This window comes from Macaca nemestrina, chromosome 1, assembly GCF_043159975.1.
Source record: "Macaca nemestrina isolate mMacNem1 chromosome 1, mMacNem.hap1, whole genome shotgun sequence".
NCBI lineage: Eukaryota > Metazoa > Chordata > Mammalia > Primates > Cercopithecidae > Macaca > Macaca nemestrina.
The window spans coordinates 110,042,344-110,068,619 of record NC_092125.1 but is presented as its reverse complement, the minus strand read 5'-3'; the positions used below and the strand labels follow the sequence as shown (position 1 = coordinate 110,068,619).

At 49.3% G+C, this 26,276-nt stretch overlaps 2 protein-coding genes across 4 annotated transcripts; one reads left to right on the top strand and one right to left on the bottom strand.

The window, feature by feature from the left end:
• Positions 1-3,204: 3,204 nt before the first annotated feature.
• Positions 3,205-4,712, top strand: LOC105497789 (bolA family member 1). Of its 2 annotated transcripts, none has more exons than XM_011769152.2 (2): positions 3,205-3,596; positions 3,975-4,712. In XM_011769152.2, the coding sequence occupies exon 2, from the start codon at positions 3,978-3,980 to the stop codon at positions 4,389-4,391; it is 414 nt and encodes a 137-aa protein (XP_011767454.1). In that variant the 5' UTR covers positions 3,205-3,596; positions 3,975-3,977; the 3' UTR covers positions 4,392-4,712. The 2 variants fall into 2 exon arrangements, with proteins under 2 accessions (XP_011767454.1, XP_011767453.1); XM_011769151.3 differs by having other exon boundaries at positions 3,210-3,596; positions 3,934-4,712.
• Positions 4,713-7,172: 2,460 nt separating this feature from the next.
• Positions 7,173-21,488, bottom strand: LOC105497791 (synaptic vesicle glycoprotein 2A). 2 transcript variants are annotated; one of them, XM_011769154.3, is made up of 13 exons: positions 21,360-21,488; positions 16,812-17,782; positions 15,348-15,528; positions 14,371-14,522; positions 14,118-14,251; positions 13,376-13,465; positions 13,036-13,146; positions 12,767-12,855; positions 11,913-12,077; positions 11,571-11,704; positions 10,529-10,735; positions 9,773-9,932; positions 7,173-9,054 (listed from the first exon to the last, which is right to left on the bottom strand). In XM_011769154.3, exons 2-13 carry the CDS (start codon positions 17,431-17,433, stop codon positions 8,871-8,873), a joined length of 2,229 nt encoding a protein of 742 aa, XP_011767456.2. In that variant the 5' UTR covers positions 17,434-17,782; positions 21,360-21,488; the 3' UTR covers positions 7,173-8,870. The 2 variants fall into 2 exon arrangements, with proteins under 2 accessions (XP_011767456.2, XP_011767458.2); XM_011769156.3 differs by having other exon boundaries at positions 16,812-17,608.
• Between the last annotated feature and the right edge of the window lie 4,788 nt (positions 21,489-26,276).

Below are 26,276 nucleotides of genomic sequence, written 5' to 3'. Positions count from 1 at the left end.
AAGAGATGTCTCAAACATACTTCTCAGATGCTAAAATTAGTGGGAAAAAAAATAATGGAGAAATAGGAAAGTAGATAGACTTAAAGTATCTTCCACAATTACAGACAGAAAAGGAATTTTATAGTGGAAAAGCCTGACAGATACCATCTTAATCAAATGATCAGAATTATCACTAGTAATAAGAAAAATAAAGATCACGTGCCCTGGTAAGTTTCACAGAGAAGAATTCAACATTACTTCTGCAGTATTCTGGCCAAAAAATGCATGTGCTAAATTTTAATCATAAAGAAACATCAGACAAACCCAGATTGAGGGACATTCTACAAAATAAATGTCTGTAACTTCAAAACTGCCAAAGTCATGAAAGACAAAATCTAGGAAACTATTCCAAGTTAATGGAGAACAAAGAGATATAACAACTGAATGCAACATGTGATCCTAGATTGGATCCTGGACCAGAAAATATTTCTTTTCATTTTATATATAGGATAGAAGTGAACAATTGGCAAATTTTGAATAAGGTCTGTAGATTAGATAATAGTACTGTATCTATGTTAATTTCTAGAGTCTGACAGTTATATTCTGGTTATGTGAGAAAATGTCTTTTTTTTTTTAAGTAAATATACATTAGTCAGGATTCTCCAGGGAAACAGAACCAATAGTAGATAGATTGATAGATTGACAGATAGTTTTATTATAAAAAATTGGCTTTTTGATTATGGAAGCTAATAAATCCCAAGATCCCCGAGATCTTCAGGGTAAGCTGGCAAGCTGGAGACCCAAGAAAGGTGCTGATATAGTTCCAGTCCAAATCCAAAGGCCTGAGAACCAATGGTGTAGTTCCAGTCCAAAGGCCGAGTCTAAGACCCAGATGGAGCCAGTGTTTACTTCTGAGTCTGAAGGCTGGGAAAAGCCAACGTCCCGGTCTCAAAGCAGTCAGGCAGAAGGAAGTCTCTCTTACTCAGGAGAGGGTCCGTCTTTTTGTTCTAGTCAAGTTTTCAACTGGTTGGATGGGACCCACCTACATTAGGGAGGGCGATTTACTCCGTCTCCCAATTCAAATGTTAATTTCATTCAAAATACCCTCACAGAAACACCCAAATTTTGCCAAATATCTGAGCACCAATCCTCTAGAAGTTGGCACATTAACCATCACAGGCCAGGCGTAGTGGCTCACGCTTGTAATCCCAGCACTTTAGGAGGCTGAGGTGGGCAGATCACCTGAGGTCGGGAGTTCGAGACCACCCTGGCCAACATGGTGAAACCCCCTCTCCACTAAAAACACAAAAATTAGCCAGGCGCCGTGGCCCACGCCTGTGATCCCATCACTTTGGGAGGCTGAGGCAGGCGGATCACTTGAGGTCAGGAGTTCCAGACCAGCCTGGCCAACATAGTGAAACCCCATCTCTACTAGAAATACAAAAAAATTTAGCCGAGTGTGGTGGCACCCACCTGTAGTCCCAGCTACTCAGGAGGCTGAGGCAGGAGAATCACTTGAACCCAGAAAGTGGAGGTTGCAGTAGGCCAAGATGGCGCCACTGCACTCCAGTCTGGGTGACAGAGTGAGATTCCATTAAAAAAAAAAAAAAGAATTTTGGGCCAGGCACAGTGGCTCACGCCTGTAATCCCGGTAATCCTGGGTGGCCGAGGAGGGCGGATCACCTGAGGTTGGAGTTCCAGACCAGCCTGATCAACATGGAGAAACCCCGTCTCTACTAAAAATACAAAATTAGCTGGGCATGGTGGCACATGTCTGTAATCCCAGTTACTCAGGACACTGAGGCAGGAGACTTGCTTGAACCCAGGAGGCAGAGGTTGCAGTGAGCCGAGATCATGCCATTGCACTCCAGCCTGGGCAACAAAAGCAAAACTCCGTCTCAAAAAAAAAAAAAAAAAAAGAATTTTGCACCTAACTCAAGTGAGTCAGCAGAAATAATAATTATTATTTCGTTATTATTATACACACATACATTAAAAGAGAGATACAAAGACAAGTCTGGCAAAATGTTATCAGTGAATCTAGGTGAATAGTGGATAAATGGGTTGCTCATTCTATTAATCTTGCAACTTTTCTGGAAGTTTTAAATTTTTTTTAAAGGCTAGGGAAAACAGTGTATGTCATAGGTTAAATTTCTTGAGTGTGATAAGGATATTGTGGTTATGTGGTAGAATATCTTTGTTCTTAGGAGATACATGTTGGAGTAGTTAGGAGTGAAATGTCATGCTACCTGCAACTTATTTTCAAATTGTTCATCCAAAAAAGTACATAAATATATTTTAAAGTATATGTAAAGTACTTAAATATATGAGTATATATGTACAAGTATAAAATAAATATAAATGTAAAAATGGTGGGCCAAGTGAAAGATAGAGGGTGTTGCTTTGAACTATTCAACTTTTCTATGGCTTTGACGTTTTTCAAAATGAGAAGTTGGGGAAAAACATTTAGAAATATGTAAATATATTAAGGATACAAAATAAAATTTAAATAAATTTAAAAGTTAAGAATCGCCAAGTGTGGTGGCTCACGCCTGTAATCCCAGCTCTCAAGGAGGCAGAGTCAGGAGGATAGTTTGAGCCCAGAAGTTCAAGACCTGCCTAGGCAATATAGCGAGACCCCATTCTCCACAAAAAGGAAGTAAAAACAAAGACAAAAATATATATATAAGCGTAAAAGTTAAGAATCATCCTGGAAAAATTACATCCTGTTACATCCCTGTTTAAAACCTCAGTAGCTTCCCACTACTTCTAGGATAAAGACAAAATTGCCTAACAAGGGCTACAAGGCCTGGGGAGGTCTGGGCCCTTCCTCTCCTCCCGGTACCCTACTCATCATCATCTGCCCCGTAGGCTCCAACCACACATAACCACACCCTAACTACACCAGAAAGACTCCCTCAAAATTCTCTCTCCTCTTGTCCTTTACACATGTGGCTACCACAGCCAAAACCTCACTATGAGGGACTGAGAAATGGATTTTCATGTTGTTTCCGCCAAACTGTTTCCCTAAATCTCGGAAATATTCTCTGCCCGCCCGTCATTCCACCTCTCCAACCCCGGCCAAGTCTGGGTAACTTGCCTCCGTAGCATCCTGTGTTTATCTCATCGTAGCACTTAGTACCCAGTACTGCAATTGTCCGCTCACTTGTTAGTCTTCAGTGCTCTGTAAACTCCTTGAATACAGGGTCTGACTTGACTCTCCAGTCCCCAGCACTAGTCTGAGGCACAGTAATTATGTATTCAATCAGACTTCCATTTTCTTGTATATAAAATAAAGGAATTGGGCTGGATGATCTACAATATCTATTGGCAGTAAAATAGATCTAATAATCCCAACCCCAGCTGCGCGTGAAATCCCTTTTTCTTCGCGTTGCTGGGTTGAGAGTTTCCGACGACCTTACCGGTGGGGAGAATCCAAGACTACAGTTCCCACGAGCCCTTAGGGCACCACGTGGTGCCTGCCCGTCCTACTAACGCACAGCAAGGACTCCATTTCCCAGCGTGCCTCAGGAAGGGCGCCAGGACTGCATTTTGCTCGGCAGCGTCCAGAGTCCTGGCCTTGAGCGGGAGTCGCAATATCCGAGGCTGAGCGGCAGGTAAAAGGGGCTTCTCCTGGGCTTTACAGGGATCACAGGAGCTTCGGCCCAACCACAAGTACGCAGTTGCACATGCCCTACATTTGCCCATTCTTTGCAAATCCCGTAAGGAACGAACGCGCCTCGCTTGCGGGCCTTTCTAATCTCCGCTTGTCCCTCCACTCCCACAGCTGGAGGTCGAATTCACCGTGTCACGTAGAGAAAAGGGGCGGTGTCTCGAGTCTCCCTGTGTGGCGTTGAGGCGGTCTCCCGACAGGAGCTGGTGTGGACACCTGGGCGTGGGGTTAGAGCAGATGCGGGGGTCGCGGGGCGGGTGTTGATACTGTGCTCTCACCAGGCGGATCATCTCGACCCTCACTCCTCGTGTCTCTGGCGTAGCCGATGCTGAGTGGTCGCCTGGTCCCAGGTCTGGTCTCCATGGCTGGCCGGGTCTGTTTGTCCCGGGGCAGCGCGGGATCCGGGGCCATCGGTCCAGTGGAGGCCGCCATTCGCACGAAGCTGGAGCAGGCCCTGAGCCCCGAGGTGCTGGAGCTTCGCAACGAGAGCAGTGGCCACGCGGTCCCGCCTGGCAGTGAGACGCACTTCCGCGTGGCTGTGGTGAGCTCTCGTTTCGAGGGACTAAGCCCCCTACAACGACACCGGCTGGTCCACGCAGCACTGGCCGAGGAGCTGGCAGGGCCGGTCCATGCACTGGCCATCCAGGCACGGACCCCCGCCCAGTGGAGAGAGAACTCTCAGCTGGACACTAGCCCCCCATGCCTGGGTGGGAACAAGAAAGCTCTAGGAACCCCTTGAGCCCCAAGAGAGGGGCAGGACCAGGATCCGAATGGGCTGAGTGAGCACGAACTACTGAGGCCTTCCCTTCGATATAGTCCAGGATTTGAAAGGGATGAAGACCCCTGAGCTCTATTCTATTGGGGTCCATACATATTCTCCGAAGATAGCAACTTGTTTCAGGTCAAAGTGAACCCAAGAAAAGAGAAGAATCACTCACTACTGCTCTTGCCCTGGACTATTCAGGAAGGGCAGCCCGGATGTTCCATGTTAAATCGTGACAGAACTGCACCAAACCTGATGAGTTGGAAACAATCCTATACATTAAAAGAAATTACACTATGAGGCTGTGTTCTTAATGGACTGCTGAATCAGTGCCACAGGTGTTCTTGGGAGAAGAAAGATACCTGTAGACTAGTCGGGAACGGCTTTATGAGGGAAGTGATCTACTTGGGTCTTTAAAGGAAAGCACAAAATTAACCAGAAAGGAGAGGATAGGTGCTGCAGGCAGAGAGAAGAACCTGAGCAAAGGCATAGACACTGGACTGAGCAGTGAGTTAATGGACAAGACAGGCGATATAGGCAGGGACACATTTGAACTTCATCTCAGGGGAATGTTTGCCTTTTTTACAGCCTGTCCATTTCCAAAAAGTAGTACTTGTATTTGTTTAAAAGAAAAATGTTTTTAAAAACCACTAAAGCAGTGAAAAGAGAATAAGAACTAAGAAAATTATTAGAGATGATGGAGAAACCTTTATATAGCCCCCTTTTTTTTTTTTTTTTTTTTGAGACGGAGTTTCGCTCTTGTCGCCCAGGCTGCAGTGCAGTGGCGCAATCTCGGCTCACTGCAACCTCTGCCTCCTGGGTTCAAGTGATTCTCCTACCTCGGCCTCCCCAGTAGCTGGGATGACAGGCATGCACCACCACGTCCAGCAATTTTTTGTATTTTTAGTAGAGATGGGGTTTCACCATGTTGACCAGGATGGTCTCAAACTTCTGACCTCAGGTGATCCTCCTGCCTCAGCCTCCCAAGGTGTTGGGATTACAGGTGTGAGCCACCACCCCTAGTGTTTTTTTGTTTCTTTAAGACGGAGTCTCTGTTGCCCAAGCTGGAGTGCAGTGGCACGATCACAACTCACTGCAACCTCCACCTCCCAGGTTTAAGCAATTCTCCTGCCTCAGCCTCCCAAGTAGCTGGGACTAGAGGCTTGTGCCACCACACCCGTCTAATTTTTTGTATTTTAGTAGAGACAGGGTTCACCATGTTGCCCAGGCTGGTCTTAGACTCCTGAGCTCAGGCACTCTGCCCACCGCCTCCCAAGGTGCTAGGATTACAGGTGTAAGCCACCATGCCCCACAATGTAGCCCTTTTTGAGCATTACAAATGTTGTCATATTTCTGAGGGGAGCTCAAGTAATGTCTATAGAAGCAACTTTCTAATAATCTCAATGTGGAAATTATTAGAGAACAAAACTTGGTTAACATATATCTTTTTTTTTTTTTTTTTTTTTTTTAGACAGAGTTTTGCTCTTGTTGCCCAGGCTGGAGTGCAATGGCCTGATCTCAGCTCACTGCAACCTCTGTCTCCCAGGTTCAAGCAATTCTCCTGTCTCAGCCTCCTGACTAGCTGGGATTACAGGTGCCTGCCACCATGCCCGGCTAATTTTTGTATTTTTAGTGAAGACAAGGTTTCATCATATTGGTCAGGCTGGTCTCAAACTCCTGACCTCAAGCGATCCGCCTGCGTCAACCTCCCAAAGTGCTGGGATTACAGGCATGAGCCACCACGCCCGGCCCGGTTAACATATATCTTGATCATTTCTAGCTAAAGAATTTAAGGTGCATGTGGTTGGGCAGTAGGGAGTTATTAACGAATTTTGAGTACAGACATGCCAGAGAGCATTTGGGGTCAGATGGATCTGGCAGTGATGTGTAAGTGAGTTGGCATGGGAGATTGGAGGAAAAGAGATCAATCCAGAGTGAAGGTAGAACCCTGATTTACAGGTCATCTGTGGGAATGGAAAGGAAGGAGTTGATTTGAGAGCTACCATAAAATCAGAAAATGGTTTGATTAGAACAGAAATGGACTAGAGTGAGAGGGGAGTCAAGGTAACCCCAAGGCAGTGGTTTTCAGATTTTCTCTTAGGTAAGAACTCCCATGGGAGATTGTTCAAAATGTAGCTTCCGGCCGGTCGTGGTGGCTCACACTTGTAATCCCAGCACTTTGGGAGGCCGTGGTGGGCGGATCACCTGAGGTCAGGAGTTCGAGACCATCCTGGCCCCATATCTACAAAAATTAGCCAGGTGTGGTGGCAGGCGCCAACCACACTTAGGAAGCTGAGGCAGGAGAATCGCTTGAACCCGAGAGGCAGAGGTTGCAATGAGCTGAGATCACACCATTGCACTCCAGCCTGAGCAACAAAGCGAGACTCTGTCTCAAAAAAAGGAGATTCAAGGTCCCCATCCTTCCAAACCAAGAAAAAAAAAGGGTTCTGATTCAACAAGTCAAGAGTGGAGTCTGGAGTGTGTATTTTTAAAAAGCATAACAGAAGATTTAGGGGAAAGTTGGTTCTATTCTTATGAAATGTTACTCCCAAAGTTTTCAAATCTGGGAGACTTAGAGGGCCTTCCATCTGTAGGGGAAAGATCAAGGTAGAGAGGCCAATTTAGGAAATAAAGCTGGTACACCATGTTATTCTGACCTTCAGTTTGGAAAGCTGTTTTTCCATCTCACCATTTTACCCTCCAAGGCTGTTAGGAGAATTGGATGTAGGTGGAGAGTCACAGAAGCAGGTATAGCCATTTTGTATTTTGAGGATTTGTTTCCCGTTTTATTTTTCATCAATATTTTTCATTGCATTTTTCACATCAACAGAGTTGGGTTTGGGGTTCCCCAGGAGAGCAAGGGAGATGGATGGGTCCCTCCCAGGGGTGCAAGGAAGAGGGCTACGTCCAGCATGTGAGGAGTGAGGGACAAGGGCACAGGGCACACATTCATACACTGGGCACTGGAGGAGAAGGCAGTCTTTTGAGCACAGACACCAAAGAGTTAAACAGTCACCACCTGGTACAGTGTTACAAAATGGGGGGAGTGACCACAGGGTTGGGGTACCGGACGCAGCATGACGAAGGTGAATTTTGATTTTCTTTTTTGTTATTTTCACTTTTTTCCTTTTTAACTTTTTTTAAACATTTTACAAACATCTAAAAACTACAACACATCACAGCTACAGTGGGGTGAGGGGAGGGCACCAAAGAAAGCAGCCACACAGAGTAGGGTGGGACGGGGCAGCCTAACCTACAGAGGCTATTGTGTGGAAGGGTAAAATGGGGAAACTGAGGCTTCTAGTCCCTGCGTTAGGGGTCCCTCCCTCACTGCCCAACCTCTCCCCACTCAGAGGAGCTGCCAGGAGGGCCCCTGCTTCTTGCCTCTGCCCCAGCTCCTTGTGCTTTTTGATCTGCTGGTTTGACCAGATGCCTGGTTTCTTTCCCTCCCCTGCTCCCCTGCCTGTGAGGGGACAGGTCGGGGGTATGGGAGGGCAGCTGTGCTGTTCCCACCTGTGCTGTAGTGAGTGGAGCCTCTCACTCCAGAGGAGGCCTGTGCTTCTTAAGGAGGGAAGCAGATGAGCCTTGTCAGATGCCCTCAGATCTCCCGAGACTGTGGGTCTCTTATCCCTGGCTGGCCTAGGGCTCCTCCATCCCAGGCTCAACACAGAAACCAGATTAGGGGAGGGACTATGGGAGGCAGGGTTGTGTGTGCGTCCGCTGAAATTAACCCTTGGCTTATATTTGAGGACAGTATAGTGATACCCCCCGCCCCATGGCACATGCACACACATATATAAGTATACACACACATTCACACACAGTCCTGCAGAGCTGCCTCAGAACTTAATCTATTAATAAATAAGAATCGGAAAGCTAATTTCATACAATTCGGGCTTCATATTTGCAGCCCAAATTGAGAGGGAAGTGGAGGCCAGAGGGCTGAGGTTTATTGCTTCTCCCTCAGCATCCAACAGGAGGTGTGAGAGGGCACCCGAGGCCCACCCTTCAGACTCAGAAGTTCTTTTGGTCCATGGTCTACACCAGAGTCCCAGCCCCCATCATAATTGCATACCTGTGGTTTCACCAGGGCCTAGGCAGAGGGAATGATGGGGAAGGCAGGAAGCCTATTCTGGAACCCCTGGAACAGGGAAGCAAGGGCCCCTCTCTAACAGGGAGAGAAGGATGGGGCTCAGCCTTCTCTTGTGCAAAGTCAAGGTAGTGGGAAGTGGGGAGTACAGCTTCATCTCAAAACTGGGATGAAGGAGCCTTCCCTGTAGTCCCTGCCCACGGGGGTCACACACATGCACACTCACACACACACACAGCTAAGACACCAAACACAGGGAGGGGAGAGTGAGGGCTCTGGAAGTCAGGATGGCAGGGCAGGGAGGGGAAGGAAGGAGTTGTTGGTCTCACAGTGTGCCTGCCAATCCCAAAGCCCTAGAGATCCCTTCACTGCAGCACCTGCCCCCGGGTCTCAGGCAGCTTCAGGGCCAGAGAGCTGCCAAGGGCAAGGGCAGCTGAGGCAAAGAGGATGGGGGCAGCCTTGGTGATTCCCACGAAGGATGTGAAGATGCTGATCCCCAGCACAGCTGCCAGCTTACACAGGGCATTCAGGAAGCCGAAAGCTGTGGTCCTGCTCAGGAGTCCCCCAGTGCAGCATGGCGCAAGGTACAGGAAGGAGGCAAAGGAAGAGTGGAGGGCAGGGAAGTGAAGGCCAGGAAGATGCAGGCAGTGTCCAAGAGGGAGACAGAAGGTTGGAGAGATCAGAGAGGTAAAGGATGTACGCCAGGAATGTAGATAAATTAAGAGACAAGGGGAAAGGAGACCAAAAATTGAGGTTAACAGTTAAGACTTGGAGGAGTAGATACAAAAGCTACCAGATTTTTTCTTTTCTCTTTTTCTTTTTCTTTTCTTTTCTTTTTTTTTTTTTTTTTTTTTTTTGAGACACTCCAGCTCTGTTGCCCAGGCTGGAGTGCAGTGGCGTGATCTCGGCTCACTGAGAGCTCCACCTCCTGGGTTCACGCCATTCTCCTGCCTTAGCTTCCCGAGTAGCTGGGATTACAGGTACCCGGCTAACTTTTTGTATTTTTAGTACAGACAGGGTTTCACCATGTTGGCCAGGCTGGTATCAAACTCCTGACCTCAGGTGATCCGCCTGCCTCGGCATCCCAAAGCACTGGGATTACAGACAGGCGTGAGTCACTGTGCCCGGCCAAAGCTACCAGATTTTAGAGGAGAAAATGGAAATGTATCTTCCTTCACCCCTAAGGATGCTCTTCCCATTCAGCCCTCCTTCCTCACCCCACCCCTCCCCTGAATCCACTGCCCTGCCCCCACCGCATTCCAACTACCTCTTGTCTGAGGGGTAGAGTTCAACAGTCAACACGTCCAGCGCATTCCAGGATGCAATGCTGACCCCACCAAAAAGGCAGAGCAGAGCGATCATGGCTGACTCGCTGTTCCCAAAAGACAGGAAGAAGCAAGAGACACAGGACATCACGCTGGAGCCAGCTGGATAGAGCCAGGAGAGGAGAGAACAGCATGAGCCTGGCCACAGTGAAACCTACCCACAGCCCGCCGTGTCCCATCAGGTGGCTTTCAGATAGCCCAGGATGAGACTTGTTCCCAAGGTATCCAAAAGGAAGGCTTTTCACTCCTCCTCAACCTCCCTTATAATTAATAATATCAATAACCATCATTTATTCAATGCCAGCCATGGGCCAAGCCAATTGATGCTTTACATGCATTGATCTAGCACATCAACCCTACGACACAGGTACTATTATCACCTCCATTTTGCAGAGGAAACAACCAGGCTTACAGAGGTAACTTGCCAGAGGCCAGAGATGGGTGGTGGAGCTGAGATTCAAAACTCATAACCTCAAAGCCTGTGCCCTAACTACTTGCAATTCTGCTTACCTCCTTTACCCCCAGAAAAACTTCTGTGCCAGTCCCCACCCCATGCTGCAGCACCCCCTAAACAGAAAACATGAGAGAGAGGAACTCTCTGACCAATCTCTTCCACAGCCCAAGGTGAGAAGCCTGTTGCCTGCCTCCCGCAGCCCCTGGCCCCTACTATCAGATCTGACTCAGCCTCTCCCCCTTACCAAGCATTCTGAGCCTGCCGATCTTGTCCATGAGCAGGGCCGACACGATATTCCCAGGAAGCACTGCCAGTGTCCCCAGGAAGCTCACAAAGTATACCATGTAGGCACCTTCGCCCGTCCCTGTCACGTCTAGCGGGCAGCCCTCCTTGTTGTGCAGGAATGTGCTGTTTACCAGACGGCTGTTCACAAACTTGTACTCAAACAGGTCTGTGGGCAAAGGCCAAGATAAGCAGACAGTCATAGCAGATGGGAGAGGGAGGCTGCTACGGCTTATGGCTCGGGGCTCTGCATGTATGGAAATTAGTAGGAGGCGCTCTCAAAATTATTCACAGTGCTAATTGCAAAACATCAAGTAATATCACTATGGGAACTAGGGATCCTTAGAGCAGAAAATGACCATCATCTGTCCAACAGTGTGACTTTGTCCAAGTTCTCCCATTAATAGTCTTAGCTGCTTATTCATTCTTTCTGTCCGTGCTAGCTGACTATAAGCAGTAGCAATGCTGTGGACTTAGGAAATTTTTCTGAGAAAAACATTTAAAATAAAAAGTCCTATCCATTGTTGTTTTCCTGCAAGATGGGAAAAGCTCACCCAGTATGAGGTGGAAAACTTCAGTCTAGCTCACAAAACCAGCATTTCATGTGCATATACTGAAGTTTGAGAATCACTATTAAAAAAGAGTGGATTCATGCAATGATCCCCACCAAATACCCCTTTTATTGTTTTTGTTTTTCCCAAGAATGCTATTTTGGATAATTTTACCTTCTTCAAAGGTGCATTAATTTTGCCTCACTGAGATACAGTTTCAGCCAAAGGCAAATAAACTTGATGTTTTTGTCAGATATTCTATTACAGGAAAATGTCCAACATCCATTAGATTTTCAAAATTATTGGTGGTAGCTGTCAAGCCCCTCTACCACCTTCCTACAGGGGTCCAGGGATCTCAGCCTGAGAACACCAAGATAGTGAATGAAAAAGGTTCCTTCTCATGGAGGTCCACCCAACCCTTTGGTCTGATACCCACCAGCCACCCCGCCTTACCAGTGTTATAGAACACAGTGTTGATGAATGTGCAGTTGCGGAAAAACGTGTTGCTAGATGTGACATCCTCAAAATAACACTCTTCAAACAGGGAATCCTCAAAGGACACTGACTTCAGGCGCAGCCCAATGAACCTGTAAGGCCAGGATGATGAAAGACACTCCCCCCTCATCCTCATGCCCCCTCCAAGACTCACTCTTTAGTGAATGAATGGGGAGCTGGGCATTGAGGAGAAACCTCAAGTGTTTCCCCCAAATGTCTTGTCTTGAACCCCTAGACTCATAAAAAAGACAAGAGGTAGCAGGAACAGGGAAGAAGTGAAGTTTAAAGGTCCCCACATACTTGTCATTGAAGTACTGCCCGCCTCGGTGGATCTGATTCTCCAAGGTGAAGTTAAAAGTCACATGCTCTACACGCTCCCCGGGGAACACTTTGGTGCGGGATGCATAGTCCACTGCCTGGAGGTGGCGGATCATGTCAGGAAACCAGACGGTCAGGCCATAGTAGCTGAAGAGTCAAGGACAATGGAAACAGACAACAGGCTTCAGACAGGGCTCAGAGATTAGAATGAGGCAGAGGAGAAAATGGAAATGTGTATCCTCTCCAGAACGAGGGAGAAATGGAGTCAACCTCTGTTAGGACCTTGCTGCTCTCCAGCCTCACCAACTTCTCCCTGCTCCTCCCTTCACCAGTTGCTGTGCTCCTGGGGACTTCAGGGTCTCACACAGCAGCCACTAAATTTTTTCTTACCTCCCGAGCATTTGCTTTTCCCTCTACCAAAAACACTCTTCTCCACCCCAGCCACCCCCACTCCCTGTCTGACTCCCATTCGCCCTTTAGGACTTAGGTCCCCACCCCAGCCCAAGTCCTCCCATCACCCTTTCCCCACCCTTCTCTCATCACCCTGCTTCCTAGCAAGTTTTGTCCCGCTTCTTGACCAAAACATAAACTCCAGGAGGACCTGGGACCACGTCTGTTTCATCCCAGCACAGAACAGAAACGGAATCCTGGTCAGCCTACAGTACAAGTTTGTTGAGTGAACTAGTGAAGTAGAGGAGCTGGCTGCAGGAGCAGAGGCGGTCTGCATGGCACCTTCCCTCATCACTTGTCCCCTGCATCTCCATTCTCCCCACCTCTCTCCCAGCTCACACACCACCACAACCACCACATACCACCCAGCCCACCCATCTTCTCACCTGAATGACATGGTGAACCATACACCCATCATCATCAGAGTGATGCGCCGATATTCGGGACCAAAACAGGAGAGAAAATTCCCCCAAACCTACAGGGGACCAGACAAAGTTAGACCTTGGCTATACTAAATTCTAGCACCCATAGATCCCCACTTTTCTGCCCTCCCACCTCCCTTCAGCTCACCCATCACCCACACACATGGACTTCAGTCCTGCCTTCTTCTCCACTTCCCCCACTCCCTTCTCTCTACCACCCCGTCAGCCATTACCTGCCCCCCTAGGCTCAAGGCCCGGACACCCCAGCGCTGGTACCAGGTCCCTGTGTCCGACTGGATCTCAATCAGTTCATCCTCCTGATGGATCGTCTTAATGTGGGTTACCTGGGGTCAAGAGAAGGGGTGGGCAGTCACACATCCTGTGTTTCCCAACCTCCACCAGGTGCCTCAGTTTCCCCTGCATTAGCAAAATGGGAAGCAGGGGGTGGATATGATACCCTGAAAATCTCCTTATGGTAGAGTGTGGTCTGAGGTCAGGGGTACTCAGAGAGGGGCCAGGTAGGGGCTGGGGCTGCAGGGCGCGGAGGTCTGAGTCGGGAGGGCTGTGGCTTACTGAGAACACGCGCTCAGGATGTCCCTTGGCTCGCATGTTGGTATCATGGACCTGCTTCAGCACCATCCAGGCCTCATCATGCTTCCCATTCTAGAGCCAAAGACACAATCCCCACATCCAAGTCAGCCCCTACCTGACCCAGACCAGAGTTATAGATCTCCTCCCTCCCACCTGGCTTCTGTAGTCACAGGACACTAAATGGCTCCCGGCCCTCAATCCCACCACCAAGCCCTGACCTATGAGCATGCACTGCCCACTCTGAAAGAGCTCCGAGCTGAGGTATAGCAAGACGACCAGACCTGGGCAAGAGCTGCAGGTTGGGGGTGGGGAGTGTTGTCCAGGGGAAAAAGGCAAGCACAGGCAACCATAGGTAAGGGAAATGATGGGCAAGCATGTAGTCAAAGACCTAATCCTGCTGGGGTTAGGAGGGGAAGGTGTAGGGGGTGGGAATGTCTCTTGAGCTGTAAATGCAGGACAGGGCCAAGGCCCTTCCCTGCAAAATCTTAAGTCATCCAAGGGTGAAGAGGTCCCCTGGTTTCTCCACCCAAGAACCCCTCAGGGATACATTCCAAGGCAAAAGATGCAAGATAAAGTCCCCCAGAGAATGGACGCTGTGAGGAAGGCCCGCAGCTGAACAGGATCAAATCAAACCCCAGTGGGTGTTTGAACACAGGAGCCCCTGCTGCTCTCCACACTCCACAGCCTGCACCCCACCCCACCCCACACAGCTCAGCTCCATCACCTCTAGGAAGAAACGGGGACTTTCAGGCTGCGTGGTCAGAGCCCCAATGGCAAACACAGAAGGAAAGGCGCAGACGAGGACGAAGACCCTCCAGCTGTGGAACTGGTAGGCAGAACCCATCTGAAAACTCCACCCTGGCAGGGAGAGAGTGACAGCATCAGCAGAGAGGCCAGAGGCTAAGGGAACCCACCACAGGGAGCACAGAAGAGGGAGGAGGGAGATAACCTGGGGTGGATTCCGGGGGGCTGCTCACCATAGTGGGGGATGATGGCCCAGGCCATAGCAGCTGCGTACACACCACCAATCATCCAAAACATGCAGAGCCAGCTCAGATGCTCCCCTCTTTTCTCCTGGGCCAGAAACTCAGAGAAATAGGAGAAGACAATGGGGATGGACCCTCCAATCCTGGAGCACATTTCAAGAATTCAGCATTAGCAAATGGCCATAGTCCTGATCCCCTGCCCCACTGCTCTGGACCCTGAGCCCCTTTTGTCTTCCAGGCTTTTGAAGAGATTCCATCTCACACAAAAAGCCCTACAAGCTCCCCTGGGGGCCAGCCATCAAGCACCCATCCTTGGGACCATGGGAAACAGGCAAGCAAGCCTCAGGGAAAAGGAAAGAGCAAATCTTAAATCTTGAAAATGACTTACAGAGTTGGAAGGGAGGGAAGGTAATTGCAGAAAAGAGAATAAATCTCCAGAGAAAAAAGACAAGCCAAAAGCCTCCAAGGGCAGATGTTGTGGGAACGGCCAGAAAGGAGCTTGGAGTTGAGGCAGAGTAAGCGTGCCTGCCATGCGTGCAAAAGTGAAGGGGCAGTGTGGGCAACGCATCAGGGTTCTGGCAGGTGTGGGTGTTAGCAAGGTTTGTTGTGGAATGCAGGAAATGTGTAGACTCTGGTAGGGGGTAACTCTGGGTCCACAGGAGTCCAGGGGTGGGGCTGAGGCCCAGTAGGCCTCTTCGTGGAGGCAGGCTCAAAAATGGAACTAGAAGTGGGATGGAGGACTCAGGAGTGGGCCGACGTGGAACAGCACTCTGGACTGTAGTAGACAGGTCCTGGGCAGGGAGGAGCTGGCCTGAAGATGGTTGGGGGAGAAAGGAACTCATTCATCCATTCAACTCACACAGATTTAAGGTGCATTTGGTGTGCCTGGCACTGTGCTGGGCCCTAAAGATGCAACAGTGACCAAGGCACAGTACTGCCCTCAAGGGGCTTAGGAAGTGGACACTCACCCAACCCCAGAAAGGAGGCGGCAGAAGAGGAAAGTGCCGTAACCCTGGACAAAAGATGAGAAGAAGGCAAAGACGCTGTTGACTGAGAGCGAGATGAGCAGACATTGCCTCCGACCCAGCCGGTCAGCCAGACCTCCCCAGAGGAAGGCTCCCACCATCATGCCCAGGTAGACGATGAGGCCTGGAAGGAGGAGGAAAACAGAGGCAGAGGGGGTGTGAGAAGACACACCTCAATTCTCCCAGGAGATGAGCACTGAGGGAGCTGAAGGATCTGAAGAACTTCTAGAAGCTAAGTCTACCCAGAGATTAGAGCAAGTGAGAGAAAATGAATGGTGTGAGCAAAGATAGAAGGTCATCTCTGCAGGCCAGGCGTTCAAAGGCAGGAATGAAGATACGGGAGAACCTACAACTCTCCACTGTCTTCGGTCTGTCTCATTTCTCACTGTGAGACACACACACACACACACACACACACACAAACACACACACACACACACACATACAGTGACACCCTTACCCCTGGCTCACTTTGAAGGAGGAATGGGTGTGCCTAGGATCCCAGACCATCCCAGGGTCCTCTCTATTCTCCCTGCTTTGATCCCTCGAAGCAGCAAGACTGCTCTCATTTGTTCCTGGGGAAAGGGGCTCTAATTCCTTTCATCTTCCCAGAAAATCCCCCACACAAAATCCATGCTTTCTTCCTCCCAGTCTCAATATTTCTGGTCCAAAAACTCTCCTGTTTTTCACTTCCTTCATAAAACCAAAGCTGGAATTAATCTTTAAAATCATCTACTCCAAACTTCATATTTTCTCATGTCCAAACCAAGCCCCAGGAAGAAGAGACCTGTCCAAGACCCCATGGCAATTTGGTGGCAGAGTAAGGCCTCGATTCTTTCTCTGTGAGTCTAGGGGGTTCCTCCTCAGAGTCCCTGTCAGGAAAGGTCATCAAACAGTACATTCTGTCCCCTGGAAACTCCCGTCTGAGTGAGAGAAAGTCTAAACAGCTTCTCTGGCAGAAGATCCAGGACCCTCCCCCTCCCCCAACCACCCCAAACTGACTCTCCCCATTTATACCAAGGAGTTTGGATACTGGCTTCTTGTTTCCCAATCAGTGAAATGGAATAAGATAACCAGAGGGAAAGCTATGAAGAAACATTAAATGGTAAGGACCATCCTACCACAGCCACCTCCTGCAGAATAAAGCAGACCACCACCCAACCACTGGCCCAAGCCCCAGTCCAACTGCCCTCTTGCAAGTCCCTGTTTCACATTCAACTTCACTCTGACCCAAGGCCAAGAAGAGGGAGTGTGTGAGGGAAGAGTGTGCAGAGGAGCCCTGAGCCCTCCAGGAACATCTTGGGTGCAGGGTCCTAGGGAACCCAGTGGTAAGGACAAGAGCAATTTCCAGGAGCAAGGAGGTTTCCAGAGTTTGAGGGGATAGGGCTGGAGCCCCCCATGTCTTACCTAGCATGCCTTTGTTGGAGTCGGACAGGCACATGTCTTTCTCAGCGCTGGGCAGCACGAAGCCCACCACAAAGACCTCCACACCATCAGCCATCAGCGCCAGACCAAGCACAAAATACAGTGTCCACTGGAAGCGGCCGTGGCCACACTCCCGTAAGATAGCTTCATACTGTTGGGCCAGTTCTTCTCGTTCTTTCCGTCGTTGTGCCTCCCCCCGGCCCCCAGGGGGACCCTCCCCATCGCTCAAGCCCCCCCTTACTCCAGCCAGGGGTGCCCCATCTGCCATCCGCTCGCCTTTGCCCCCAGACTCTGCCCGGGGGATGCCCTGATATTCCCCTTCGTAGATCTCATCATCCTCGTCATGGCCCTCAGTAGCATCACTGGACGCACCGCCTTCCTCCTCATCCTGGGTCCCTTCTCCTCGGTAATAGCTATCACTGGGGGCAGGGAAGTCATCATCATCATCCTCCTCCTCAAAGCGGGAGTAGGATCTTCGGGAATATTCATCATGGACTCTGTCCAGGCCCTTCACCACCTTCTTGGCCGCATGCTTCTTGACTTCCTTAGCAATGTCTTTGGCCCCACGGATGAAAGCTGCCCGATCTCGGAAGCCCTCTTCCATGATGGGGCCCTGAGGCACTTCACCGGGTCTTCTCCACTTCCTGCTTCTTTTTCAGCTTTTTGCTCAAGGACTTGTAGAGTCAAAAAGACCCCTCCCCACAGTTACTTAGATGAAGTGTGTTCCAGTATCTTTGGGCACACAAAAAAAGAGCAAACAGGTCCTAGCCAATGAGTGCCTAGGAGAGAAAAGGAAGGAGAGGAACTTTGACCTATACCCAGTTCAGTTGGGTGGATGGCGAAGGGACAGGAGGAGCAGGGGAATGGGAAGGGGAAGGGGAGCCAGATTGGGAGGCTAAGCCAGGATAACTCAGGAAGGGTCGCCTACTTCTCTTCCACAAGCCTCTGGAGACCTGGAAAAAATAACAGACAGCAAAAGGAAGTTGTGAGTCCTAAGGTGGTGAAGAAGGCCAATATAAAGCTTCTCAACCCAGAGCCCCATCTGGACCATGTGGTGCAGAGATGGTCTTCTCGCTTTAGGCTCCCATTCACACACTAAAAAGGGATGGCTATCTGGGCTAACCGGGTCACTCGCATAGAAGTCCCCTTACTTTGACCTTGGAGGCCTGGCCTATGGTATTTGCTCCAAAGTCACAGTCACCTACTCTGAGCCCTTCTCCTAACCCCCGAGCCCAGCCCAGCCCTTGCTTTATCACCAATCTGCAAAGAACTGAACAGGAAATATGAGAAACCAGAATTCCCTTCTTTAGTCTTGCCTGGGTTTCTTACTGGGGATGGAGTTGAGAAGGATGTGTAAGAGGACAAGCCCTCCAACCTGTGGCCTTCCCTCCACTGATGGCATCTGAAGGCAGGGGCTTCCACTGTCCTTCCTTCAGGTCCCATGTTTACAGGCTTCAACAAGGAGGGATTTTCTCTCAACATAGTCTAATGGGTAAAAGCTCAGCTTCCAGAGTCACAAAGACATGGGTTTGACTTCCTGTTTTGGCAATTGCTAGCTAAGGGACCAAGCCTCAGTTTCTTCTTATTTTAAAAGGGGAAAGTAAGGGTTGAATGATATATCTGTGCTCCTTAACGTAAGTCAGCTAGCACTTAAAAATGATGAATAAATATTAACTATTATTTTTGTGGTGACAGTAATATAGTGAAATGCCCTATACTACCTCATAAGGTCCCCAAACGAAAGCCGTCTTGGATGCTCTTTAGGGTGAGCAGCAGGAAGGGACGCTGGCAAGGAGAATGCTGGTTCAGGGCAAAGCACATGACCATTAGGGGTGACCTAAGTTGAAATCCCAACTCTGCCGCTTACTAACTGATCTCGGTCAGGCTAGTTAACCTCCCTAAGCCTCAGAGTCCATATACTTTAATTGGGGATAATTACATTGGGAGACTGTTTCTTGGAGTTGATGTGAGAATGTAATCTCACAGTACATGCTCTATGTTAGTTTTCTTCCTTCCTATGATGTTGAAAAGTGGGAAAGAAGCAAGAAGCAGCAAGGGACAACAGCGGGGTCATATTTAGATGCTGTTGCCCAGCATCCTTGCAAACAGAGTCCCAAGACCCCCTGTCTGTGTTTCAACTAATTCCAGCAGCTGGGCCCACATTAACTACCTCCGGAAAAACAAGGGGAGACCCAGAAAAGGGGGACCTGGAACCCAAGTAAAGTGGAGGAAAGATGGAAAGCTAAGAAAGAGGTGATGACTGTCCACTGCCACCTTGCTTCAGAATGTCATAGATGGGTCCCCTTTCCACGGATGGGGGTGAGAATGGAAATGACTGTCAAATGCATTTCCAACATGAGGTTCTAAGGCCTACAGTTGCGTCCCATCCCTCCAGGGCCTCCCTTCCTAATCCCCCTTAATCCTTTCCACTCCTCCTCCAGGAGTCAAGGAAGAAGGAGTCCACAAACACCGCATTGCGTAGGAGGTGGATGTAGAATAAAGGGGGTTTGGGTGTTCCCCAAAAAAAGACGTTCTCCAGAGGAAGGCATGGGATAGCCCCCCTTCCTTCATAGGAGGAGAGGAAGCAGGCCTAGATTCTGATCAGAAATCATTCCCCCAAAAATTTCCGGTGCTCCCACCCATCCAGAGCCTTCATTAAATGTCTCTCACACACACACACACACACACACACACACACACACACACACACCCTGGTAGAAGAGGGTAAGCAATGCTATGTGGTTCAGAGAGAAGCAAGCAGGGCCTTACCCCTCAGGACAGATGTGAGCAGTGGACCACGGTGACCAGAAGCAGTGACCCCGTCACCTTTTCTTCATTGTTCAGGGCCCAACCATCCCCCATGAAAGCGCTGGAACTGTGGAATCCCCTCAGCGCATGGCAATTTGCTAGCTTTCCTCTCTTTCCTAACCAGGATCTCCCCTCCAGCCCTGAAGGAGGCAGGACCCACCAGGAGCCATACTCTCTGTTTGTTGACCCTATTTCCCCCTGAGAGGGGCATGTAGGGCAGAGAAGCCTTCCACAACCGCAGCAGGATATGAGGGCTCAGCAGTCAGCTCCCTCAGGGCCAGCAAGCCCAGGAGGTCAGGAGAGAGAGAAAGAAGACAAATTCTTTGAGCTGGTGAGGAAGTGGTGCTATTTTTAGCCCCAAAAACAGCACAGGGTGGCTAAGCCTGGGGGAGAGAGACAAGACTTGGAGAAGTGGAGGTTAAAGGAGACAAGGTTCAGGGTTACAAGGTCCTAGGCTGGCTGACTTCACCTGACAGGAAAAAATGTGCCCAGGAGATTTTCTGCAGAGGGTGGAGACAGGCGGGGGACTCCAGAGCAAACGCTTCCTTTCAGAACAGCTCATCCAGCCCTGGATCAGAGGAGGGTCCAGAACCCCCCACCCTCCTCCCAGTCAAAGCCCCTGACTTTGGGGGCCACCCAGATCCCCAGGCCTTCCTAGCTCAGGTGACAAGGTCATTAAAAAGCAATCACTTATCAAAACGTCCGCGGGGGCAGGGGTAGAATGTGGGAGGTGCGGGAGCACCCCTTCCCCATGACAGCGGGGTCATTGAACCTCAGCCCCCACCCAGGACCATCAAGGCTGTGCCTCCCCTCCCCACATCCTACCCAGGGTTAGGAAGATGGGAGCACCCACAGTTCTGAGGGATAAAAATGAGGGTGTCAGCTGAGAATGCACACTGAGGAACACGGAGAGGCAGAGAGGGGGACGCAGGGAGAGACCTCCGCACGCACAGACTTAGAGACCGCCCCTATCAGCATTTGCAGGGACCCCCCCACACCCCATCTTGCCTCAGCTCCGGAATAAGGGAAAAGCCCCCAAAACTGACTAAATCCCTGCTCTGAGCACCTCCTCCACCCTTGGTCCTGCTGCTAGACAAGTGCCCACCTTCACTCAACACCCCTTCCCCCAACCCTGGAGCAACTGCCGCCAGCCCCCGCCATCCATGCCCCCAACACCTGGCCGCTCTCCATTTCTGTCTCCCCAGTATGTCCATTCTTCACTCCCCTTCCCTCCATCCTTCACCTGCCCTTCTTCCCCTGCCCCCCCCCCCACCCCACCCACCCGAGTCCAGGCGCGCACACTGAGGCAGCATCCATTCTCCAGCCCCAGCCAAGGTCATTTATCATTCATCCTGGGGGTGGGGGGACGTCAAGGTGAGGAGGGGATAGGAGTTTGAGGGAACTCCACCCACCTCACAACCCCACCACCCCGTTAATCTCCGAAGGGGATAGTGGGGACTTGGTTAAGGTAGAGAAAAACACCCCTCCTCCCCATTCACCAATATTAAACATATGCGTGTGTGTGTGTGTCCTGAAGAGCACAACTGAAATAAATGTACATCCCCAAACCACCACCAACCAACCAACCCCCCTCACCCCTAGAGAGGGGATCGTCACCCTCCCTATAAGCAAAGCATCGGAGGATAAAATGGCTGCAAGGCAAGGCAAAGATGCTTCTGCCAGAGGCGGGGTGGAGGTGAGCGACTGAGAGAGGGGTCTCACCTGGACTGGGTTTCCCGGGTAAGGAGTCCCAGGCGACGACGGGGGTCCCGGCCGCGGGCGGAGGCGGCAGCGGCGACTGCTCCGGGTACCAGGGAAGCGGCAATGCAGACCTGCACCCCCCCCACTCCAGCCCCGCCTCCGCCGCCCCCCCCCACCCCCACCCCGCGCCACTGAGCATCGGGAGAGACCATTGGTGGGGTGGGGGAGAGAAAAAAGGATGGGGAGGGAGTCAGGGCACGGGGAGAAATCATGAAAGGGCCGGGGGTTGTCACAAGAACAGCTGGAAATGGCACACAGCCCTTCCCAGGCCCTTCCTAGTAAAAGATAAAAGGAACTAAAGAAAAAAACAGTGATGTTAGGAAGACTAGTGGGAAGATAGGGAGATGGGGAATGTGGCAGCCCCTTCCTTAGCACCCCAGTCTCAGTATGGCAGGACTCAATAATTTCAGGGGCTTTTGCTGCCTTCAAAACACCTCCCTTGCCTTCTCCACTGCTCTCAAACTCCTTTTTCACAACAGTCTCCCAAATCCAGAGTGCTCCTACTCCAAGTTTACCTGGACATTTTAGAGAAAGCAGAGATAACAAGGTGTGGTTTCTATCCTGAACTGCCAAAGTCAGAGACCCCTGGATTCCTTCCATCTCTTTCCTCGAAAAACAGTCCAGGTTACTTACTTACAGTGCAGACCTCCTCATCCTGTCCATTCAGTTGGTGGTAGCAGAAGTATTGGGGAAGCTCAGGGATTTTTACAGACCTGACCAACTGGACAGATCCCCTTCCATTAATTTGCTCCAATGACTCAAAAAGGATCCCTCTCAATACCCTTCTCCATTTTCTCTTACTCTCCTCAACCTCCCTCCCCTCCACACACTTGTCCTTCCCAGGCAGGAAGAAGTAAATTGGTTTCAGCTTTTCCTTTCATCTTTCCTTTGCTCCTGCACCAGTAATCTGGATTCAGAGATCCAAGACATGCCACTTGGTGACACTTGATGACCATCCCTGCCGAAGGAGTGATAGGAAATGCGGTGAGTGGGGAAAATACATCCTGAATGTGCCTATGTCAGATAAGATCAGGACCTTCTGGACAGCACTGACATGGGTTTGGACCTGGGTTCTCATTGCTAACAAGCTGTCAATTCTTGGTCAAGTTCTCCACATCTGTGAACTTCAGGTTTCTCATCTGGAAAAGGGGGGCTTGTACTAGATGCTGCATCAGGCTCCTCTCAGATCTAATAGCATGTGATTCTACCTTACTAAATGTGGAGGCTTCAGAATGCTGAGATATATACATGGAGAAAGCTGACAGGCTATATCCAAAGAGACCACACAGGTAACATTTGACAGGTTGAATTTACATCTGACAGGGACATGGGCCTGGGCTTTGCAGACTCCAAAGCTAGATCTTGGAAACAATCATTCATGCCAACAAAGTTCACAGTCTTCTGAAATATAAAGCCATCATACATAAATATTAATTTATCATAAATATTTAACTGTTACTCAGACTGAAAACTCCTATCTACATGTCTAGTACATTCTCTCCCTGAAGCCAAATCAGAATCATAATGTCAACGTATAAATGCACAATGACATTACTGGAGGATTTGTATCTTTAATGGCATCTGGCCATCTGCAATAAGGAGCCATGCCAATGGGTCCAGAAAACTCTTCTTGGCAATAATCTTCTACCCCCACCTCTTTGCTATGGGCAGCCTTGCCAGCACTCCTGGACTACTCTGAATCTGATGGCTTTCCAGGATGGTGCTTGGACTGGCCTCAGGAACTCTCCCTTTACTAGGCTTTCATTGCTGACCCCTCTTCAGGTTAACACATATTCTTTTTTTTTTTTTTTTTTTGAGATGGAACCTCACTCTGTCACCCAGGCTGGAGTGCAGTGGCGCCATCTCAGCTCACTGTAACCTCCGCCTCCCGGGTTCAAGTGATTCCCCTGCCTCAGCCTCCCAAGCAACTAGGTCTACAAGCACGTGCCACCACACCCAGCTAACTTTTTTTTCTTTTTTTTTTTTTTGAGACAGTCTTGCTCCGTCACCCAGGCTAGAGTGCAGTGGTGAGATCTCGGCTCACTGCAAGCTCCACCTCCCGGGTTCACACCATTCTCCTGCCTCAGCCTACCCAGTAGCTGGGACTACAGGCGCCCACCACCACGCCCGGCTAATTTTTTGTATTTTTAGTAGAGACAGGTTTCACTGTGTTACCCAGGATGGTCTTGATCTCCTGACCTTGTGATCCGCCCACCTCGGCCTCCCAAAGGGCTGGGATTACAGGCGTGAGCCACCACGCCCCGCTAACTTTTGTATTTTTAATGGAGACAGGGTTTCCCCATGTTGGCCAGGCTGGTCTCGAACTCCCAACTTCGAGTGATCCACTCACCTCTGCCTCCCAAAGTGCTGGGATTACAGGCATTAGCCACCACACACAGCCAGGCTGACAACATTCTTTATTTAAATGTGTTAACATTTTCAATTAGGTTATAGCCAAGTCCTGCTGGCAGGGAGTCGTTTCTTCCCTTTAAGGTGACTTTGCCTACTCTCCATTGATACCTTATTTGCTAAAATAGAAATCTTGTACTCTTAGAGTGAAAGCTTATACCATCAGCCCTCCGTATCCATGGGTTTGGCATCCATGGATTCAACCAACTGTGGATGGAAAATGTAGTTAAGCCTATGATGGTTGCATTTGTACTGAACATGTATAGACATTCTCCTCTTGACATTTATTTCCTAAACAATACAGTATAATAACTACTTGCATAGTATTTACACTGCAGTAGGTATCACAAGTAATCTAGATATGATTTAAAACACACTGGAGGATGTGCCTAGGTTATATGCAAATGTGCCATTTTATATAAGAGATTTGAGCATTTGTGAATTTTGATTATCTGTGGAGGGTCCTGGAACCAATCCCTTGAGAATACGCAGATGACTGTATATATTTTCAAGTTCTGAGGGACGACTTCATCATTTTCCCCCAGGTGCCAGTGCCCTATCCCACCAACCACTTCTTTGTGGTCTCCTTTGCTGGGGTCATTTAATTTTAGAGTTCCTATGGGCTCAGTCTCAGGGGCGGGAAGGCTTCTACTCTCTTCTTGCTCACCACAGGCAGTCCCCACTTTTTTTTTTTTTTTGAGACGAGTCTCGCTCTGTCGCCCAGGCTGGAGCGCAGTGGCCAGATCTCAGCTCACTGCAAGCTCCGCCTCCCAGGTTCACGCCATTCTCCTGCCTCAGCCTCCCGAGTAGCTGGGACTACAGGCGCCCGTCACCTCACCCCGCTAGTTTTTTATTTTTTTTTAGTAGAGACAGGGTTTCACCGTGTTAGCCAGGATGGTCTCGATCTCCTGACCTCGTGATCCACCCGTCTCAGCCTCCCAAAGTGCTGGGATTACAGGCTTGAGCCTCCGCGCCTGACCCCGGCAGTCCCGACTTTAATACTGTCTATATGCGGATGATTCCCATTTATATCTGCAGTCCAGACCTTCCTAACAAGCCCCGACTCAAAATCTCCATTCAATTATCACCACACGAACATCTAATAAGCACATCAAACTGGGGCAGCTAGAATTTCCGAGCCAACAGCCTCCAGGCTGAAGCAGCTGCCTCCCCTTACCTCAATGTTGTTTCAAATGGTTCCCTGCCATGATGTGAAAAAGGGCTGAGAAATGGTTTTTGGGAGCTCCCTAACTGGCTCTGACCTCAGCCTGCCTCCAATCCCAAACAGCTCTAGTGCGTTATACACCATGTTATTTATCAATCTGTTTCTCCTCAGAAACATCCCATCCACCTGGAATGAATTTCTCCTTGCCTGGGAAAGGTCTATCCTTCCTTTAAGATTAAATGCAGGTATCACTTTTTTTCCCAGGAAGTTTTCCTGGACTTTTATTTTTTTGACAGGGTAGGTGGGAGACAGTTTCGCTCGTTGCCCAGGCTGGAATGCAATGACTTGATCTCAGCTCACTGCAACCTCCACCTCCCGGATTCAAGCGATTCTCCTGTCTCAGCCTCCTGAGTAGCTGGGATTACAGGCGCCCGCCACTGCACCTGGCTAATTTTTGGTATTTTTAGTAGAGACGGAGTTTCATCATGTTGCCCAGGATGGTCTCGAACTCCTGACTTCAGGTGGTCTGCCCGCCTCAGCCTCCCAAAGTGCTGGGATTACAGGCCACTGCGCCTGGTCATTTTCCTGGACTTTCATGCCAGAATAGGTAACTTTCTTCCTGCTCTCAAAATATTTTGTTTCATTAACAGTCTCTTGTGTGTCAGTTGTGGCAGAACTGCCTTGCTTACCTTTGAATCCTTAGCTGCCACCAACAGAGAGCCTTTGTAGGTACCATAAAAATGTTAATGAGAATGACGGAAGAGAACAAGAGGGCCAGGCTCACTTCTTGCCTAGAATTTAGTAAAGTTCATGGTTACATAAGCCAGAGGGCACGTCAAGAAAGGGGTGACTTAACACAATCAATGTGGCAAAGAACATGGGGGAAAAAAAGGCTATTGGATTTGGTCTACTGAAAAGTCTTTAAACTCAGATTAAATGTGAAAATCAAGTTTGGAAGGACTGAGAATGAGAAAAAAATTGAAATACAAACTCCTTATGAGATGACTGTTTATAGACATCTGTAGGAACAGAACAAAATGGAACATTTACTGTCTCCATTTACTCATTTTAACTTTGTTTTGTATTATGTAAGACATCTATATTGTTCCAAATGAAAAACACATTAACACAGTATACTGAGAGAATCCAACTTCCCTCAATATCCCCTCCCTCACCAGTGTTATCAATTTCCATTAGTATTTGGTTTACCCTTTTTTTTTTTTTTTGAGTTGGAGTCTCGCTCTGTCGCCCAGGCTGGAATGCAATGGCGCGATCTCAGCTCACTGCAGCCTCCAACTCCCAGA

Excerpts from the sequence above, each read along its gene's own strand:
- LOC105497791 (XM_011769154.3), bottom strand. The coding sequence starts at position 17,433 with ATGGAAGAGGGCTTCCGAGATCGGGCAGCTTTCATCCGTGGGGCCAAA. Across the intron at positions 15,529-16,811 it reads CTCCAACAAAGGCATGCTAG|GCCTCATCGTCTACCTGGGC; the intron begins GTAAGACATGGG and ends TCCTCCTTCCAG. Across the intron at positions 14,523-15,347 it reads CGCCTCCTTTCTGGGGTTGG|GATTGGAGGGTCCATCCCCA; the intron begins GTGAGTGTCCAC and ends AATGTGCTCCAG.
- LOC105497789 (XM_011769152.2), top strand. The coding sequence starts at position 3,978 with ATGCTGAGTGGTCGCCTGGTCCCAGGTCTGGTCTCCATGGCTGGCCGG.